This window comes from Gymnogyps californianus, chromosome 1, assembly GCF_018139145.2.
Source record: "Gymnogyps californianus isolate 813 chromosome 1, ASM1813914v2, whole genome shotgun sequence".
Classification (NCBI taxonomy): domain Eukaryota; kingdom Metazoa; phylum Chordata; class Aves; order Accipitriformes; family Cathartidae; genus Gymnogyps; species Gymnogyps californianus.
The window spans coordinates 19,355,630-19,376,397 of NC_059471.1; the positions used below are offsets into that span (position 1 = coordinate 19,355,630).

At 36.5% G+C, this 20,768-nt stretch overlaps 1 protein-coding gene across 2 annotated transcripts in view; it reads left to right on the top strand.

The window, feature by feature from the left end:
* Positions 1-20,768, top strand: part of ZMYM2 (zinc finger MYM-type containing 2) — a 71,652-nt gene that overhangs the window by 43,091 nt on the left and 7,793 nt on the right. For both annotated transcript variants that reach the window (XM_050909654.1, XM_050909577.1), the window contains exons 10-19: positions 2,565-2,737; positions 8,601-8,766; positions 9,707-9,741; positions 11,526-11,655; positions 11,828-11,943; positions 12,785-12,956; positions 14,691-14,798; positions 16,754-16,848; positions 18,047-18,215; positions 19,116-19,267. In XM_050909654.1, coding sequence (XP_050765611.1) covers positions 2,565-2,737; positions 8,601-8,766; positions 9,707-9,741; positions 11,526-11,655; positions 11,828-11,943; positions 12,785-12,956; positions 14,691-14,798; positions 16,754-16,848; positions 18,047-18,215; positions 19,116-19,267 — 1,316 coding nt within the window. The remainder of the gene's footprint in view (positions 1-2,564; positions 2,738-8,600; positions 8,767-9,706; positions 9,742-11,525; positions 11,656-11,827; positions 11,944-12,784; positions 12,957-14,690; positions 14,799-16,753; positions 16,849-18,046; positions 18,216-19,115; positions 19,268-20,768) is intronic.

Below are 20,768 nucleotides of genomic sequence, written 5' to 3' on the forward strand. Positions count from 1 at the left end.
TTATATCCTAGGTATGCACAGAGTACCAAGGACCTAATTAAAATACATCCTATAAAAAGAAAGGCATTTGTTTTTCCTTTGTCTGAAGTGACAAGATCTTGAAGCGACCAAATGTTCCCTGGTCAGGTGGATTAAGCTACCTATTACAAAGAAATAAAAAAGTATCAGACAAATCTGAAGAATTTTGCTCATGACGTTGCAGAAAGAAAAGCCTGTACTTCCATTTTAGAAGTCTTCAGGGTTGTAGCAATCTTCTGTCAACATCTGAAGTTTTATAAAGATGGATTTTCTATCTTCTGTGGAGGCCTTCTTCAACAAGAAGCCCAGCAGTCAGTGATGTATAAAAAAAACCCATGTTTTTCAGGCATTTAGTCTTAAGGGCTGGAATTTTGGACTTTTTGTTTCCACTTACTTAATGTTCACTGCTCATTATTTTCCATGAGTCACAGAGATGTGGGAGATGTTTGACTGTAGAATGGAAAATTTCTTACCTGGTAACTTTTTTTAATGTAACAGCAGTATCTTCTTCAATTTTACTCCCTATAGTTCAGCAACCAAGAAAAAAGTCAACTTTGTCCATTCCTTTTTGCAGACTATTTAGCCAGATGCACATAGCTTACCTGATTGGTGGTAGAGTACTTGTACTAATCTATAGTCTTGAAAGGTTGATGCAGCATTGAATGGCTCTTCTAAGGCACAGCTGAAGAGGAGGATACATTGTGGTGCTGAGCTATCTCTGGAATTGTAAAGAAGTGGAAAGAATCTGGTGCCCCATACCATAATGAGAGATACAGCCAGCAGGAAAAAATACTGGCAAGAAATTTTCAGTGCTTTAATGGGTACTTTTAACTAATAGCTTGCACACACTGGGATCTTCAGGATTATTATTTCCTTCAGAGCAGTGTATTTAACATCCGAATTAGTTGCACTGTAAGGATGATTGCTTGATTTGGCACTTTCCATCCGCACTGCCTGTTTTGTGTGTTAGTAATTTTCTTTATTCTGTTGTTAAAGAATCAGATATATAACTAAAAAAAAACAGTTTAAAACACAGTTATTACCTTATTTGTAAGTATTTGTACGTACCTTATTTGTATGATATTCTCTAATTGTCTTGTTTTGACATTGCTAGCAAATTAAATTTGTTAGAAAGCTTGTAGTATTGCAAGTTAAAATTCCTCAATAACCTTTTGTTTTTGGAAGATGCTGTCTGCTGCAGCTTCCACTTGCATTCTTGTGCTTTTAGTGATTTTAAAATAGTATCTCAGTTTCATGCACATGAAACTGTACCCTAACAGACAACAGCACAAGTCACTTAATTGAAATTACTGAAAACATTATAACTATAGTATTTTCATATTCTGTATGCCAGAGGAAGTGCAGCATGTATGTTACATACTGAGTTTCATAACTTACCAGAAGTACAGAAGTCTGCATGTGTTAGATTATGTGCCTTAGCAGAGTGGGCACTTGGAAGACTTGAGTTCTGATCTTGGTGGTACTGTGATATCTGGGAGATCATAAAAACAGGTGCAGTACCTTAGATTAAAGGTCTGTGTAGATGTTATCTCGTCTCTCCAGCGTTTAATATAGACAGTTACTTCATCTTCTCATACTGTTCTCTTCTGTAAAATTAGCACAGTTACAGAGGTATATGGTATATGATTTAGGCATCAGCTGAATAGACACTAGATTTGAGGTAGTTTAAATACATTATATTCTTAAAATAGCCTATGTAATAGCTACAGTATTCATCTTTTAATGCATTTAATACGTTAGAATGTCTTTTCTAATTTCCTTAAGGGAAGATCAGATTATTGAAGAATATAGCTCTCATTATGGCACTCCTGAAATTATGACTGCATAGCAAATGCAAAAAAACGTAAAACCCACCTGATCTGAAAAGAAAAAATAAAAGATTCATTGCATACAAATCCTGCACAAATTTCATATGTAAACTCCTATCATGCATAATTATTCTCAGTACTGATCATTGCTTACTTTATATTTTTTTAAGAAATTCCTCAGTCCCTAGGTCATCTTGTACCTGTTAGTGGTCTTAAAAATTAATGAGTTGTCTTAAGTGGTTTGTTGTATTAATATGAATGAAAGTAGTAATAGAAATAAGTTGATCCTTGAAGATAGGTATTGTTTTAGTGGGTAGTGTTGTCTAGCTTAAAATTTCTGCTTGTCATTGTCTGGATATCTAGCATTCTGAGGATATGTAACTGAGCAATGTAATTCCAAGTCAATGCTTTTGCATGGGTCTATACGAAAAGAAAATGATGTATTTTTTCTGACTGACTATTCAGGGATTTGATAAGCACAGATTCAAGCGTAGTGTTTTGAAAAAGATGCAGACATGACATGAAACCATAGAGTTGTGCAGGAAAGGTATTCAGGTAAAAATGTCTTGAAATATAGTCTATTGTGCAACCTGAATTTGTCTGAAGCCCCAATTGTTAGCTGCTGTTGTATTCATTTAATTTTCAATATTTAACTCTTAACTGTGATATCTCTCTGTAAAAATTACTTTGTTCCTAATGTTTAAAATCTGTTTCCAGGCTGCAAGCTGCTATATAAACAAGACTTTGCAAGACGGTTAGGACTGAGATGTGTTACTTGTAATTACTGCTCACAGCTGTGCAAAAAGGGAGCAACTAAGGAACTTGATGGTGTAGTGAGAGATTTCTGCAGTGAAGAGTGCTGTAAAAAATTTCAGGACTGGTACTACAAGGCAAGTAACTCAGAATTTTTGACGAGAGCTCCACAGTTAAAAAAACAAAAAATGCACATGTGAGGATATCTCAAGGACTGTGCAGCAAATATGGCTTACTTCAGCAAAGCATTTGCTACACAATAAGCAAATGTATTAGTTACATCATTTGAGTTTTCTTAGATCTTAGAGCAGCATTTCTACCATCTGATTTTGTTAATTCGTTTGGCAAGGAAGTCTTGAGTTACAGAAACACAAGAAACTACTATGTATATTTGTTACTTTACAATTCCAATTTTTTCTCCTCAATTGATACCATATTTTTCTTGTCAAAACTTCTTAAATGTGTATTCAGAATGTTGAAAACACTGTTAATAGCAGCTGGATGATACGTTGAGTTGACTGACGATAAACTAGGTTAGCAGAGTTTTTCTCGTTCCTGTTTTTGCCTCCTTTTTTGCCTTTTCCCTTCTCCCACAGTTTGAACTGCAGAGGCTTTGATTGTTCAGTATTTCCCAGTGGAAAGGATGCCAAAGGGAAAAGCAAGACCAAATGGATTTCTAATAAAAGTTTAAATCAAACAGATGGCATCTATTTCTAAATCTCTGGAAGCCTAACTACCTTGTGAAGCACAACCAGCAAAGAGTTCACGTTAAGAGTTGGGTTGTTTTTGTTTTTGGTTTTTCTTTTTTTCATTTTTTGAAAGAAATAAAGGTGAAATTGGACTGGGTTTAACCTGCGATTAGTACCATGGATAAAATATTTGATCTCTGGTGTGAACATCCTGGAAAGCTACACTGATAATATCAAAACAAGAACTACACTTGTGGATGCAATTGCAAAAAAGACAGTACAAAATTCATCACCTTACCAAAACTCTGTACACAGCCTGGAAGGCAATAAAAAGCTTGAAATGTTAGAGGGCTAGATACAAGTCCTATAATTCAAGATGATCTACCTACCATAAAAGAACTGAATCTGAAGACATATCTGATATTTTGGAATGGCTGGTTCCAGAAATGTTACAGCCAAACATTGTAAAGTCTTTATTTTGAATAATGTATGTAGGGTCCTGTTAGACATTCCTGAAAGAAAACTACTGAAGACCAGAATGTGTTTCTTCTGTCTCATGTGAAAATAGGGTGACGAAGCTTGGCTGCAAAGTTCTTAAACTTAATAAAATGTTAACTTCATACAGCAATATTTAATCTATATGCCTTAAAACTTGGGATGTGGGGTGAAATTTATCCCTGCGTAAAAAGTGCCTTCTGATAGAGAACTTAATAAAGCTTTGGTGTGCTTTAGAAATCTCTTGGTGATTCAGCAAGGAATATAGTCTGGGGGTGTGCATACCAAACTAGTTTCATGTACATGAACTTCTGTGGAAGCTTGTAGTCTGATTGAGGTTTTAGAACCAATTGAATATTCTGACTTCAGGTTATCCTTCTGGTCCGTGGGATAAGGCAATAACTTAATTGGCCCATTAAGTCTGCTTAAGAAATGCTGTTGGTACTGTGGTAGAGGAAAGTTAGACATGATGCCATGAAAAGGCAATTTAATCTAAACAGACTTGCTGGTAACTAGTGACTCTTGATACTTTTGATGATACTGAAGTGTTAGATCTTTTACTTTTTGCATCTTACGCTTGCTAGTGGAACTAGTGTTACATGATGTTGAATTGTTGATTGTCATTTTTTTCAAATACTTCTTAAAGCCTTTGCCTAATTCAGTTCTGGTTATAAAAGTTTGGGATTTATTACATGGGGAAGACATGTAATAGGTTTTGGGAAATTGTGTGTTTTGCTAAAATTGTCTTTTTTCTTTACATCCTTGCTGGTAACGTCTCCCTCTTTTATAAAAAAGTCACTCCGGATATCTTAGATTTGGTAGTGCATTGTTAGCTGATGTTCTTAGCTAGCCATAAATAGATAATGATCAAAATATAGGAAGACAGAACAGATATGGACCCCTCCCCGAATTTGTACTTCATTTGCTGTTTTGTCTGTTAGCTTCTTAAAAGAATAGTTATATATGTATGAGCTTTGTCTCATTTATGCAATGTCCAGTGTTATTTTGGAGTTTCAATGATTGTATATATGAAGAGAAATAAGTAGTAATAACCTAGTAATGTTTTAACACCAGCATTGTGTTCATTAAACAAGTGTTTGTCTCCATCTTCTTTGTCTACTTTTTTTTATGGACACATCTTTCTCATGTAGTATTATCTGGAAAACATCTTAACTTTTAAAAATAATTAAGTATTATGGGAGAACTTCCCTGAATGCCAAAATTCTCTTCTCACAAAGCCAGAAGAAGGTAGCAGTGGTAGAAGCACAACAGACTGTTATCTAGAAGTATTAGAAGCACATCAGACTTACCTAGAAGTATTCTTCAAACCTAATATGTGAGATTGAAATGTAAAAGAATAGTTCAGTTGTAATCATCTGTTGGGTGACAGCTACAGTTATCAGTTGGTGCCAAGTTCTGAGGAAATTTCTACTGTATGATGTCCATGCACCTCTAAGACAAGAGGTAAAATTTTTGGTGTCTTGAGGTTAGCTCCCTAAGTTATTAGAGCTCCTCCTGTAAACTTCAATTGCATGCCATGGTTTGAATGTTAATCTGAAAAATGCCTGGGAAATTTCAATATAAATATTTTAGTAGCCTGATGTTTGATGACAGTTTCAATCATTTGATGTTACTTATACTAGAGCATTGAAAGTACCTTGAAAAAGAGGATACAGTTCTGAGAACAGCACAGAAGTCTGTTTCTCTAAATATACATTGTGAAACACTGCTGAAAATACTACAGCTGAAGTGCACTTACAGGTCATTCAAGGCTACAGTGGAGTATTGATTGGACTGAGCATGTATGATGATGACTGTGTATTCAGTGGAGGTCAGGTGTCTTCAGCAAAGACTAAGTAGGAGGTGGGGAACTACAGTCTGAGCCTTAGAAAAATTGTTGTGGCTGGTGAGCTCACATAGCAATGATTGTCAACAGTGGTAAAATTTGGAACAATGGAGCCAGAATTAATCTAAATGATAAAGGCAGCAAGACAACCTTGTGGCATTTCTCTTGTCTGAATTTAGCCATTGTATAGTTAGGCATCTCAATTTCAAGTAGGTACTGTTTCAGAACAGTTGATCTCCTTTCTCTTATAATCACGCACTCTCTGGAAGCATCTCTTGCTTCCTATTTATTGCGGATTGAACTCAGAATAGACAGCTAAGATTAGCTCAAATTAATACCAGTCCATACCACTGGAGAACATTTAGGAACAGGTCATTGGAGGATTAAAAATGTAAATAAAAGCCCCGCATGTGAAAACTTTGTTTTTAAACCAAGTTTGGGGCAAACATGTGATTTGTACTAATGACCACGCCCACTTGAACATGTTGAAGTTGGACCTGGGAAAAGAATTGGACCAAAAAGCAGTCATGAATGGCAAAGGAGTTACGTGCAATTGGAGTATAGATGGACTTTGTGGAAACACAGAGAGAGAGCAGACTTGAAGGCAGGTATTTTGGAGATTCAATTAACATATAGTGCCAGTATCCCAAATGAAAACAAATAGAAAGGGGAAGGAAGGAAAAAGCAGAAAATCAAGAATTCACACTTTCGCTTTCAGTTAATTTCATGGTCAGGGAAGTGGGGAGAGCAAGCAGGTAGTAGGAAACTTCAGTGCATGGAAGAGAGTATAGTATTGACTGCAAGCATGATTATGGAAATGGTAGAATTACGGTGTAGCAAATGCAGGGATGAGAAGTGAAGCATCCTTACAAAGGAATCTTGAGCTTGCTAAGGAATAGTAATTTCCATGTGGAAGCAAAACAAAATTTTTTCACCTAAATACCTTAGCAGCCCAGGAGAGACAATAATACACTTATTCAAAGGCCTAAATGGAAGAGCAGAACGAGGAGAGGGAGAAAACAGTTGCAGGAAGGCTGTAGTTGCTGCGTTTGACAAGATTTGTCACAGTGTCCTTTCTTTGAAGGAGAGAGAAAATTGAGCAGAAAGTGGTGCTTTGATCATCAAGCAGTGTGCAGCAGGTCAGAATAGGTGGGCTTTTCTGTACATGGGTCAGCTGTCATTCTTAATCAGTGTTAGGTGGGCTTGAGATATAAAATTAGAGTGAATTATACATAATTTTTTTTCTGCTGGTATTTCAGCCTTTTGGTGGCTTTGGAAGATGCATTTGCATTAAAGGTATGAATTCAGTTTTCCTGAACTGATAAACTAGGCTATTTTGGCAACACTGCACACTTCATCATCTTCCCCACTCCCTTCCAAGAATACAACTTACTTGCTCTTTTGTCCCACTGAGAACATCTTTGCTGCAAAATGAACTGTGGATCAGCATCAGCAGAAAGTCAAAATGACAAATGTAACAAAAATTCAGGGAGGATGGGAGTAATGCAGTGCTGTAAGGTCCCTGACCTTCTGTACCCTGCAGGTACGTAAGCACTGCTGCTGCCACCTGCACAGAGGAGGGGGAAAAGAAGTACCTGCCCTGCCAGGGGCACCTGGCACTTCGTGTGAGGGTGATCCTGAAGCCACAGCTTTAATTTCTCCCAGTTTAAAGCTGGTTATACTGTTAGAATCAAGTCTCTCTATGTATCATCTTCAATATTTGAAAATTACAGCTGAGAGCTGAATTTCCTACATTGCCAGAGGATGGTGCTGGAATGTTCAAGTACAGAGAAGGAATGCAACATTTAATTACTTTTTAAATTTGAACTAATTGGCCTGTTCGTACTTTTTTGGAGTCGTGAGAACTACAGTTGGACTTTTTTTTTTTTTTTTTTTTTTTAAATAAGCCATCAGAGCCTTGTGCATAAACTGCAATGTTGTGTATGGTTTTACGTATTAATGTTTTATGTTGCATATTATCATAACTTCCCTCTTCCTCTCCTGGCTATATTATTAGGTTGACTTATTTTGGATTCCTGAGCATCCATAAAGCTTTTCTTTTTTTAAGGACTGCTTTAGGATGGAGGTTGAAAGCAATATCAAGGGGAGCAGTAGTGCAAACAATTCTTTGGTTACTTGAAGATCTGAAACTGGGGCTACCACTGTTCAGATAATAATTTATAGCGTGGCTGATTAAATTCAATGGAATCTATTTTGGAGAAAAACAATGTCTTTCTTACTGATACCTCATGAAATTATCATGTAGGCTGGTGAAAGATAGATTACTGAAATGTTTAGTTAGGGATACAGAAGAACAAAGTTTTGAGTTTCAAGTTACGTGCTAACTAGATTTTGTGGAAACCTCTTTAGTGTGAGAGCTATTGTTTATAAATCATAGAGAAACTTCTAACTAAATAATTGGAATCTAAAATTGTTGTCAAACTACTAAAACAATGAAAATATAAAAGTTATTTACACTAAAAAGCTCTCATTTGATACCTAGAGAAGTGATTCTGTTTGTGACTTAAAACAAAAAAACCACCAAACTTTGGGGGGAAGAAAACAACTCTACTTGTCCTCGGTTCAAGAGAGTCATTAAGGAGTCTCAGTCACTTTCTGCTCTAGTTTTGCAGAATGTTTCAGTGGTATTCATTAAAATTGATGCATAAAATTCACTTTTTGCTGACTGTCTGGAAGTGAGCAATTTTTAAAGACTTAGTAAAGACTTAGCGAAACAAAGCAGATTCATTCTGGGTGTTAACCCTCAGCAAACAATTGAAAATAAAGTGACAGATGTACCTGTACACACAGGTTAGAAGGTAGTGTAACTATCATAGAGCCTACAGGAGTGAGACTTAACTGTGTAGCGGTAATGATTCTTCAGTACTCATAGAAATGTAACCTTTGAAAACAGAAATAATTTTTTTCCAAGGCTTGTTTAAAAATGTCAAAATCTTCCTTTGCATTAAGGCTGCACGATGTGACTGTTGTAAGTCTCAAGGAACTCTCAAAGAGAAAGTGCAGTGGCGTGGCGAAATGAAACACTTTTGTGATCAGCACTGTTTGCTCCGTTTCTACTGTCAACAAAACGAACCAAATCTGGCAACCCAAAAAGGACCTGAGAACTTACACTATGGTATGTGTTGCTTTATGGCTGCTAAACAGCAAACAAGATGCTTCCTTTAAATGAAAAATTTAAAGCTGCATGAATTATTTATTTGTTGTAATAAACCGTGCTAGAGATTACCCTTTTTTATTTTATCATCAGAGGCATCATTGAGCTGCTTGCTATTTTTTATCTTAGCTCTTTATTTTATTGCTTTTTCGAGAGCTGAAACAGTGTCAGGTAATCAAACAGTTTTGTAATCACTTTTTAAAAAACTAATCTTTTTAGGTTAAGCATCATTTTAGTGTTGTATCTTCATGGGGACAGAAAATGTTTTCCTCTTTCATTGTGCTCTGGTTTGTCATTACTTGCTCTGTGGAAACACTTCTTTTCAAAATGTGTTTTGGTCACAGAGAGCAGATAAATGCACTAGGAATGAAAAAAGAAATAAATGGAATTAAAAGGAAATAAATGAAATGGAAACTAAATGAGAATGGAATGAAAGTATCTAGATAAGAGGAATGCATTGCCTTTTTTTTTCTTCTTACATAGGTACCATGTAAATTTGCTGATGGGGACTGAATGCATGTTTATGTGGTTTAAATGGCAAGTCAGGCAAAGTTCAAATAAATCATCTTTTTAATTAATGTAATTATAGCAACACAATTTCTTTGTATGGCCATTTTCATATTTGAACATTTTGGTATTTACTTTTCTGAAAGAGGCTATATTCACATCTGGATGGAGCATTGATTTAACGTTTGCCTTTGTGTAAGGTTCAATGCTGGAGTAGTGAGATGGCTATGAATGAGAAGTCTTGCGTGCAGTTCTCACCTGCGATACAGTACTAATCAGTGCTGTTAGTTTAATGTTATCCTGATGATGGGTGTTGTCTGAGTTGCTTACTGAAATCTGCTTTGATTCTGAAAAAGAGAAAAAATTTTCTAAAAATGTTTTCTTATATTTTTAGATCAGGGCTGTCAAACCCCCCGAACAAAAATAACAGTAAGTACATATATTTAACATATATATAACATAATTAGATGTATTTAAAATGCGAGATCCTGGTGGCTTAAAGGGAGGCTATTAAAAAAACAAAAAATTAGTATCTTTGAATGATACTAAGCTAAATTTATGGAGTTTTCACGTGAGAAGTTGAAATTAAATTTTTAAATGTTCATATTTTGTCTTTTCAATGTCTTCTGGGAAACCAAATCATCAGCCATGTATTTTACATCTATAGTGCGTGAAAGTGTTGCTTAAAAGTTAATCCTCAAACTATGTGTATCTTATTCACATGTTTAGACTGATTAGGTGTATTTACTGAGTATAGAAAGGGAAGATAATTTCACTAATCAGTTAGAATATTAAGGTTGTATCTCAGCGTTGAAAGGCTGAAAGTAAAGCTTCAGATCTTAAATTATGATTCCTAAGAGGAGAATAATTGGTGCTCAAGGTCTGATTGACTTTGCTGCAGGTGACAGAGTAGGGAAGCATAACCTTTTGCAGGATCACTGTCTGGGGGAGAGGGGATCACGAGTGGAGCAGCAGCCTTCATTGTGAGTTTCAGTTTTTGTCAGCTTGTCAAAAGTATTAGCAATAGCAATTTTTTCGGTTAGCTTAGTGTGTTTTGTTTGAAACTTAGTTTTGTTTTGATTTGTCTCATGGAAGATCTTAGAAGTGCCTATTTTTCCATGAAAAAATTGACTCACCTTTTTAATGCAAATAGGCTTCTGTAAGGTAAATCTTAGATTTAAGTGGAAGTATTTTGATGGCATTATAAAATATTTTAATGAAAAACACAGAAAATAAGATTGCTTAGGTAACTAGAGACATTGGACAAGCTAAACTGTCAGGTTAAAAACATCTAGTATTGTATGTTTAATAGCTTCCAATGATGTTAATTCAGTCCATAAATTTTTAGAGATCATATAAAAGCTATTTGTGATACAATATTTTTTTTATATTTTAGAAAGCGTACGCCTGTTAAATAAAGTCTACTGCTGTTCTTATGACTTGAGTTTCTTTCCATATTTAAAAGGATATGTGGGGCTAGTCTTAGTACATATGACCAAATAAAAGTGACAGTCTGTTTCTTAAATCAGGTTCTAAAACAGGTGCTAGGGGGCAAAAACCATGTCTGGAACAGGAGTTTTTTTACCTGTTGACTGTAAGGATGCAGTTTGAGCATTATGTGATGTTCCCAAGTATTTGTTGTCACTGTTGTGGAGCCAGCAGGGGGAGCTCCAAGGTCATACTTTAGGTATTAAAAAATCGGTTAGAGATAATATTTTATTTAAAAATACATTTCAAAAAAATGTGATCTTTGGATTATAGCATAGTTCAAGAAGGTTAGACCTGGAGCCAAAAGTTTGTTATGCTACTTACAGTGAATTCTTTTTACAGTTATAATTATTTTTTAAGTTATAAAATAGCTTAAATTGCACTTTCATTTAAACAAGAATGTAAAAAAGAATATCTTAAGAGTATCTTAAATTTAAAAAAAAAAAGAGAAAAGAAAAATGAGCCAGAAGTTGTTAATGAAAGTGCTAGCCCTGACTGAGCAAAATACAACTATGTTACATTCCTGGCAGTGGCAGCTCATTACTAGAAATGTAGAATAGCTTGCAATTAAAGAATAATAGTTGGTGCTGTTGTGTTGTGCTGTTGTGAGCTTCCTCTTCAGTGTCTCATATATGAAAAGTATCAACTGATACATTAAATCAAGAACTTCGTGTTGAAATCAGTGTGGTGCAACAGCACGTTCTCTTTTATTTGCTTGTCTGTAGGGCTCAGCACCACCACCTTCTCCAACACCTAACAGAGAAATGAAGAACAAGGCAGTTCTTTGCAAGCCTTTGACAATGACAAAAGCCACATACTGTAAACCTCATATGCAGACAAAATCTTGTCAGACAGGTAACTCTTGAACTGTACTGGAACTACTCATTTCTTCATTGCAGATTCTTTTTTTTAACTGTTACTGGCTTGGAACATATTGCAAATATTCTGATTTTTTTCACTAAACTGCAGGTGTAAAATATATTTAAGTACCTGGCAGTGTTTGCCTTTTTCTTTTTTCTTTTAATAGAAGATGATTGGAAAAAAGAGTACGTCCCAGTGCCTATTCCTGTACCTGTCTATGTTCCGGTGCCTATGAACATGTATAGTCAAAATGTTCCTGTTCCTACAACGGTTCCTGTTCCTGTAAGTCAGACTTCAGCTTCATTTTTAAACTGGCATCCATTCACATGCATGTCTGGGACCACTTTGTATTGTTGACTGTTCTCATTCTGGTCCGTCTAAAGGATTGCAGGATGCTGTGGCACTGTTTATTGAAAAAGCATTAGAAATCTGACAGTGGCACTTAATTTCCTGATTGTTCTTTAGGACCTGTCTGCCCGCTTCCAGTGTGAAAATCGTGTGCTGCTGAACTTCTTAGGAACAATTCTCAGTGATACTTTTGGGTTCGCTGAATAAGCATTAAACAGCAAAATTTGTTCTGATAATGGGGAAACTGAAAGATTGTGTTGGGGCGGGATGGCAGAGTGGGATAAACAGAAGGAAGAAAAGCAAAAAAACCGAGCCTTGTGCCAGCAGAAGAAAAATAACTCTAAATTAAATTTTGTTATCACTTATGTACCGAATCTCATCCAAATGGTGGGAAAAAACCCTGTATGTTTCACAAGCAAGCCACAAAAACAGGATGATGATTTGTCCAAACTGTTAGTCTGAAGTTATAGTCAGACAGGTTTGAAGCTCCAAAGTCCCTTCTGTTCTTACTTTGACCCACTATACTTTGTCATATTTAATTTTTTTCTGTATCCCTTCTTGCTTTCCCTTCTGTTCTCAATCATTTATATTGAATCCTTTAACCTGTCAACATTTTTTTGTTAGCCCACACTGAAGTGTTACGTTTCTAATCTATATTAACTCTGTCTTTTAGAAGAGGGGTGTAGAGTTTGTTTCTGTGTTGACTGCTGTTGATGCTTTGTCTCGGCATTTTTTCTTTTCTTTTCTAATTATCTCTTTCTCCCTGTCTGCGTAGGTGCCAGTTCCAGTTTTCTTGCCCACTACTCTAGATAGCAGTGAGAAAATCCTTGCAGCAATAGAAGAGCTGAGGGGAAAAGTGCCCTCAAATCCTCTGGAAACTGAGCTACTGAACTTGTCAGGAATGGTATCTGAACATGATGGCAAAGCTGAAGCTTCTGATGTGGCCAGTGAGTTTCCTGCCGAGTTTTAGACTCTTTGGAGTGCTGGGGTGTATGTGTGGGTGGGTGTGAATCAAGGGAGGGTTTTTTTGGTTTTTTGTTTGTTGGGTTTTTTTTAATTTTAGGGAAAGATTCTTTGAGTACAACAGTGCTATTATTGAGTTCTTATTAAGTTGAAATCTTAATTATTTAAATGTTTCTAAAGATCATTTTAGCACATTTGAAATACAGAAAACTTTCTGAAGTCTGTTGTGTGACTTCGGTGTGCTGTACCAGACTTCTGTCTTTAAAAACACAGGCGTTTCCGTTGCTTGCAGCAGCTCCCTGGCTGATGGCAAGCAGTCATCCAGGATTGCACACACGTGTTTTCTTCTCAGCAGAACTCAAAACAAGCCAAACCCAATCCATTCTTCCTCCCAGAAAAACTCAAGTGAAAAGTTTAGGGAAAATGATCTCAATAGCGTGTCTTAGAGGTGTGAACACAACCTTCTCTGAACAAGGTGGGATATGACAGGGGTCTGACCTCTTTGTAGTAATGTGTTACTAGGCACATTTTATGTTGGGTGTGGGGAAACAGGGACTGTTAAAACTAAGAGAAACATACGTTTCACAAGTGAACTGTGGTCAACGAAACCAGATGACCTAATAATGCTTTCGCTCTTGATTGATCCTGACCTGCAAGTATCATCTCTTTGAAGATAGTAATGCATCAGCTGATAGATCATTGGGGTTGTGATGTTGAAATGGCTTGTCATCCCACCAGCTCACCTAAAAGTAGAGAACTGTCCAGGACAACTTTACAGCCAAAGATCAAAAAATCCTGCATATCCTGTAATGATATTTTTGCAGTGCACATACCTCTTTGCCCCTCTTTCCCAGCTCTGCCTGCCAAAATTCTCAAGTCTCTTCTGTATCCTCCCAGGAGAATTTGCCTTCCCCTCCAAAAACTAGATTTTAAGGTTTTTCCATGACTCAGGTGAAATTTGGTGTTTTTTCCAAGCTCTTTCAACAGATGTCTCAAAGGATGTTGATAAATGACATGAACTTATGCCTTGGGCCTGATATATAGGGGGCCAGTGGTGCTGCAGTCCCAGGAGGCTTATTGTTTTCCAAACTGTTGCCATTCCCCCACTAAAGCTGGACATTTCTGGTAGTGCTGCAAGGTTGTCATTTGCAGTTCCTTCCTTTCTTTTGCTAAGTACAGCTAGCTGAATGAATAGATGTATGGGATCAGAGCTTGCTCGTTTGCAGAGAACTGAATTTGGAGAAATCTGTCTTTGCCAGAAGTTTGAAAGAGGTCAAGCTTTTGTTTCTCTCTGCCTGCCTGCCTTGTTTGCTTTTGTAGGATCTCTTTCACAGACTTGAAAGTCTGTTCTGTTGCGGGCAGAATCATGTAGAAAAATATATAGTTAGGTTTGTCAAGCTTGTTTGAGTTCTGTGATTGGTTGATATGATCCAGATTCGCCAGTATTCAATTTTCTGTACGCGTGCTTTGCTGACTTATCTTAATGAAGAAGGACGGGTGGGCTAGTAAGTACCTTTTCTGTTTGAAGGAAATCAGATCGGAGAAGTAAATCTAAGATCCCAAGAACAACAAAACCTAGGATGGTGATGAGCAGAACAAGCAGCTTTAGAACCACTCAGCTTCTAATGTTCTAAATCTGCCCTGTTTTGACTAATCCATGTGTTGGTTAAAATAATGAGAATTTTTCCTTTTTTTTTTTTTTTTCTTTTTTTTAGCAGGTGTGATAGTTGAGTCAAATCTACTAAACTCAGAAACAGAGGCATGGACAAGCTTGCCTGATATTCCATATGAACCAGACCTTGATATTGAAATAGACTTTCCAAGAGGTATTTTTTTCTGTCCTTTTAATAAATATTGTGAAATAGACATTGTGGGCAACCATTGTAATTTGTTTCATCATCCTTTCGGAGGAGCTTTATTTGATGGCAAGATCCACTTGACTGACTGTTAGGTAAAACTTTGCCATGTCTTTGCAAGACTGGGGACTTCTGAATTAGTTCCTCCGTCTTTCTAAATACAGTATTTGAAACAGAATGCAAAAAAAAGGGGGAATTAACCTTTCACAAACAAACTTGACTGCATCACTTGGTTTTGGACATGGATTTAGGAAAGCTGTTTTGAAGCCTGAAAGACAGATGGCATGTGTCATGGAAAACAATAATGAATGCATTCTTAAATCACCAGGTATTTCCATGGGAAGTGGTGGTTTAGAGCAGAAATTACAAAAGGGCAAATTTCCCACTCAAGTTTGTTAGAAAATTGCAAGCTGGTATGCTGCACATCACTTGTGTTACCTTTTAGTATCTTGTCAATGTCCATACCTGTATTTGCAAAAGGTAGCATTATTTGAATTAGCAGGAAAATCACTACTTTGAGATCTTTCTTGAAAGAAGGTCTTGGTTTTATGTATTACAATTTGTCACTCTACAGAATGCAGACAACAGTGTCTGTTTCCTTATACCATGTCCTAATCAATCCAAGATCTAAGAAAGCTCCTGGCTGTAGCTAGTATCTCCCTTGACATAGCTTCTCTTGGACATGTAACTCTCATACCTCCCCTGGATAGCTTCTATATCTGATATTGAAAGTCTCCTTTTGCCTTGTGCCATAGATATCCGCACTAGATGCCCAGACTGCGTTTTTCAGTTTGCTGTATGTCTAATTTAAAGATCAAGTCTAGGGGTTAGCCTGACCTTAGTCTTAGGAAGTTTATTAGCCAGATGCGTACTAGATTTTTAACCCTCTTTGTAAGTGAGGCTTGGTACATGAGAAAGAAAAACCGTGGAAGAAAAAGATGATCAAAGTGGAGTAGTAAATAATAGCAGTTTGTAATAGATATTGATTACACTGAAGTGCTTCTGAGGTAAGATTCTTTGTGGTAGCAGGAGAAGGACTGGTGTTAGTCTGGGGCAGAGTTCTTAAATCTTCGCATGTGAGTGCTATTTCATCTGAACCAGTTTGAATGGTGTCTTGAATAGTGAGGTGGTGAAATCAGACTATCAGAAGAGCATTCAATTTTGAATGAAGACATTGTCTGGCTAAATGAGGGATGAACCATCTTCAGTAAAGTAAATAAAGGTGGAACCTGCAACATTAAATCCATTCATATGTTGTCTCATTCCTCTGTGTTGCCTGAAATAGAGTCCTTCATTCTACCCCTGAAATGTTAAGTAAATAGTATTTTGACATATTACCATATATCCGTTTACCAAAATTACTGTAATATCCATCGTGAGCTAGACCTCCACCACTTCTATAAATATAGACTAAAACCATTTTCTCTGAAAGAGTTTACATTCTGATTCTTAATGTTTTTAACTAACTGTAATGTGCTATATAAAGTATAAAACATTAATAGAAATGATGGAAATACATGAACAAAAGTGCATGTAGTAAGTTAATTTGTATTTTTTTCCACTCATAGCTGCTCATTCTCACCATAACTTAAACTACTTAATACCAAAGACTGCCTAGGCAGGAAAAATTGTGTAAGGGTCCATAGTAAGAAATGCTGCCTGAGTGACTTGAGATAGTGCTTGAAAATGTTGAGCATTGTGCCCTTTACAATTTATTTAGAAATAAACATTTTGATAGCTTTGCCTTACTTCCAAAATAAGAATAGGTTTATTTCCTCTTACCGAAATCCAGTCTTTGGTAATGTTTATGTGTGCGCTTTTGTGGACCCCTTACATTAATGCACATTGATATAGTTTGTTGTTTTTTTCAAACCAATATTATTCAAAAGATGTTTAGAAATAAGTTTCTGTTAATGTATTTTCAGCAACTGAGGAGCTGGATACAGAAAATGAGTTTTTGTTACCTCCTGTTTTTGGGGAAGAATACGAGGAACAGCCAAGGCCTCGGTCCAAAAAGAAGGTAATTTTGTCATGCTATTAAAAAAATTTTAAAAAGCACAAAATTTAAGTGGGAAAAAATATGCCAGTTGGGGTTTGGTTTTTTTCAGTTCTCATACTGCTCTAAAAGATGTTACTGCCTATTCATACCTGATATCCTATCTTTATGATGTAAATTGATATATTTCAAATAATAAAATTATTTCAGTTCTGTGTCTGTTGCAGTTAACTGTTGGATTTAATAGGACTGTGATTTCTAAATTCGGATCCCATTTTTGCTTCACATTGGTAGAATGTTGATGTAATGTGCTAGTGTGTATATACTTACTGTACTCTTAGTAATGCTTTTCTACCTTCTACTTTGAACAAAGCTTTCTTGGTTTAATTTGATAGTATAATGGAAGAATGTTGGTATTACCATGGCTTATAATGGGAGCTATAGCATCTCCTATATAAAACAGTTGAAAAAACCTTTTTTATTTGCTTGTAATTTTTCCAGATTTTATTTTCAGTCAAAAATCTTAGTTTAGACATTGCAAGTAAATTAGCCATATTCTTTTATTTAGAAGGAAACTAACAGGAAATAGAGTTTCTGGTGCCTGGCGCAAAGCTGAAATGGTTTTGTTGCAATAACTTCAGTAGATATTGCAGCTTTAAAAAAACTAGCCAACTTCTAATAAAACTTTCTAAGAATAAATGTATCTTTCTAGTTTTAAACTTGGAGTCTAAACTGTTGGTATTATCCACTGGACATTATCCACATATCCACTGCTGGACATGCTTTAATTTGGGACCAATGCTGGCTTTTCCGTTGATGGGTTCAGTTGAGCCTAAAGTTGACCTTCTGACATAGATTTGTAGCATCTTTAACTTCCTGCACATTGACACAATGAAATCCTACAAATACACCGAATTATTTGGTGCATCATATGTTTGTTGCTTAATACGATATAACCAATACAGCAACTCCATTATCAAAAATTATTCTGTCTGTGTGAGGAACCAGTTTGAAAGGCAAATTAGAAACATCTGTCAGCTTAAGTAAATACTGTCCTTAGAAGTATGTTCAACACAGAAACTACCTACTGAATGAAGCTTGTGTTTCTTTACACTGAACATTCCGTTTGTAATTTGGCCTGCAGCTTGCTTATTCTGCCCAGCTTCTGTCTTATTGCCATTAGCGGCTGTCGACGGTGTTAACCACTGTGTTTCAATGGCAGGGGGTGAAGAGGAAAGCGGTGTCAGAATACCAGTCTCACGATGACAGCTCTGAAAACTCAGAGTGTAGTTTTCCATTCAAATACGCCTATGGTGTAAATGCATGGAAGCACTGGGTAAAGTCTCGGTATTTAGATGAAGAGCTTCCAGAATTAGAGGAACTGAAATCAAGTAAGTATTTTCAAAAATCTGGCATCCAGATTCTTATTTGGTAGGGAGAATTGCTGTACTCCTCTGATTTTCAGCTGGAGTTTTTAATAGAAGTTTTCACACGTCCCTAATGTTCCCACAATGACTGGGATTATTTTACTACAGAGTTGCCAAACTCTTTTTTTTCCTAGTTTTCCCTGCTTGGTTCAAAATGCTGGGTTTCACACTTCTCGTGCAAGCCAGGACAGCACCTTCCTGGCTCTTCTGACTTTCCGTGACCATTTTGATTTTTTGTTTGCATCCTGTTTTTCCTCGTATTCTAATTTGCCTTGGAGTTCACACCTTTTCTGGACTTCTAAATTGCAAGGGAAGGGCATCCTACTCTTTTTCTTGGAAAGAGATCTTCATCTGAGGTTGGCATTACCTGGCTGTGGAGCTCTGACACAAGGTGGCCTTCGCTCCCGTGGATCCTTGCTGCTCTTTCTGCAACGCTCCTCTGTCTGTGCATTTGTATTGTGAGGGAAAAGGGGGATTGCTGCTACCCCTGCTGTTCTTCAGCTCCCACACGCATCTTAGCACCCTTGAGTTATGGTGTTGGATCTTTGGAAACTGCTGTTTCCCTCTACAGCACTGTCTTCACTTCAGCATCTCGGGCCACTTCTGTGTCATCCTCAGCTGTGCATGACAGTACATTTGTCAGTGGGTGATACTGCATGTGGTTAACTAGACTTTACTCTGGTAGCCTTGTTTATTTTAATACAGACCTAACATTTGAACTACTTAGTACATTTAGACTTGTTCATTGGTTAGTGGAGAGGATATCAAGCCAGTTTCCTGCTTTCTGGTCCAAAAATACCCTATCCCACCCTCACGGTGTAATAATTCTGTTGTATAATGTAGCGTTTTTTCTCTATTTTACAGCAAAGTCTGTGAAATTAAAGGAAGATCTATTATCACATACTTCAGCTGAGTTAAACTATGGGTTGACACATTTTGTCAATGAAATTCGAAGGCCAAATGGAGAGAACTATGCACCTGACAGCATCTATTATCTGTGTCTTGGGATTCAGGAGGTTAGTAGAGGCTGTAGAGATGGGAAGAGGAGCTGCTGGTTTGACTGTAACCCATTTCAGTGGAAGAATGGAGATAATGTGGATTTATTGGCTAGGAGCTATTCTTAATATAATGGCTATGATCTGGAACACAGGCTGCTGTGTAAATCACATTGTAGAAAGCTGTCTGTATAGAAAATGAGTTTGCAGATGCATCCTGAAAACTCAAATGCAAACTGGTATATTGTAATAATTTCAAGCTTCTTGCTGGGTTAAAGCAAGGAATTTACAGTCTAAAATGACATAGTTTTTCCAAATGCTGTGCTTCATTTTGTTTGCTAAAAATAGCTTAATGTAAAAACAGAGTGAAACAAGGCATGATCTGTAAATGTTTTACTAATTCAGTTACTTAGCATATAGTGGAAACAAGCTATTTGAAGTGTCTTTTGGGAGAGTCTAATTCACTGAATATTGCAGACTGTGGGCAGTCAGGCTGTTTTGTAGCGTGCAGGAAACTCTGCCATATTGACTGTCTTACACGCCCTGCCCCCAAATTGTAATTACATTGTATTTCTAAGATAAAGGGAGTCAGTTTAGATGTTTCGTTATGTGAAGGCAATAACACATCACTAGATAATTAGAAAAGCTATTCCACAGCTTATCTTTTAAGCAGAGGATGTCTTAATTTTTGGTACATAAGGCAAATCATAGATAAAATAAGCAGTGTTCAGAGCTGAGAACACAGAAAATTTTATTCAAGTTAAAAGGCAATAAAAAATGCATGTGATGTGGAAAGCAAGCTGTTCACAGGCTTTGCAATCCTGCTTAAACTGTTTCATACTCAAGGCAGAGGACTTGAATCAAGTAACAAATTTTTTAGTCAAAACCTTTTTAAAATAAACAGTACCTCCACTAATTTCTGTATTGTGAGTGTGCAAAATCAAGGAGTTAGTTGATATCTTTACTTCGTGGTTGAAATTGAGAAGCGAGCATTCATTGTTTGGCATTTTAGTCAATATTGCTACAAGGCATGTTTCAAATTCAGCTAGCTTTCTGCTTCTGCACTTGCATGATATACTGTCACTCTGTATCTTTCTATTGAATTGGAAATACTCATATTAAGCTGATAAACAATACACAGAGTGAGGTATGTGTTTATAAAATGGAACTCAACTAATATTTTTTCTTTTTTTCACCTTTCTCTTTGTCTATTTTGGTGTCACCTTTGACATTGTCTATTTTGTCTACTGTGAAAGCTAGTTATGTGTAAAACTTTATTACTTTTTTTTAGCTCATCAGAACCAAAGTTGGTGTGGCACAACACAATTATCATGAGCCCTAATACACATACACAACACTGGAACATTAGAGGAACAACTTGTGGTCATTTTACTGGAATTATTGCTTATACTTAGTGTCCAGTATTTAATTCAGGTGATGTTAACAGCCCCATTTCATTGGCTCAACTGTGCCACTGCTATTCAGACTGGCAGGAAGATGCGCCCTGTTCTGAGGAGTTTAC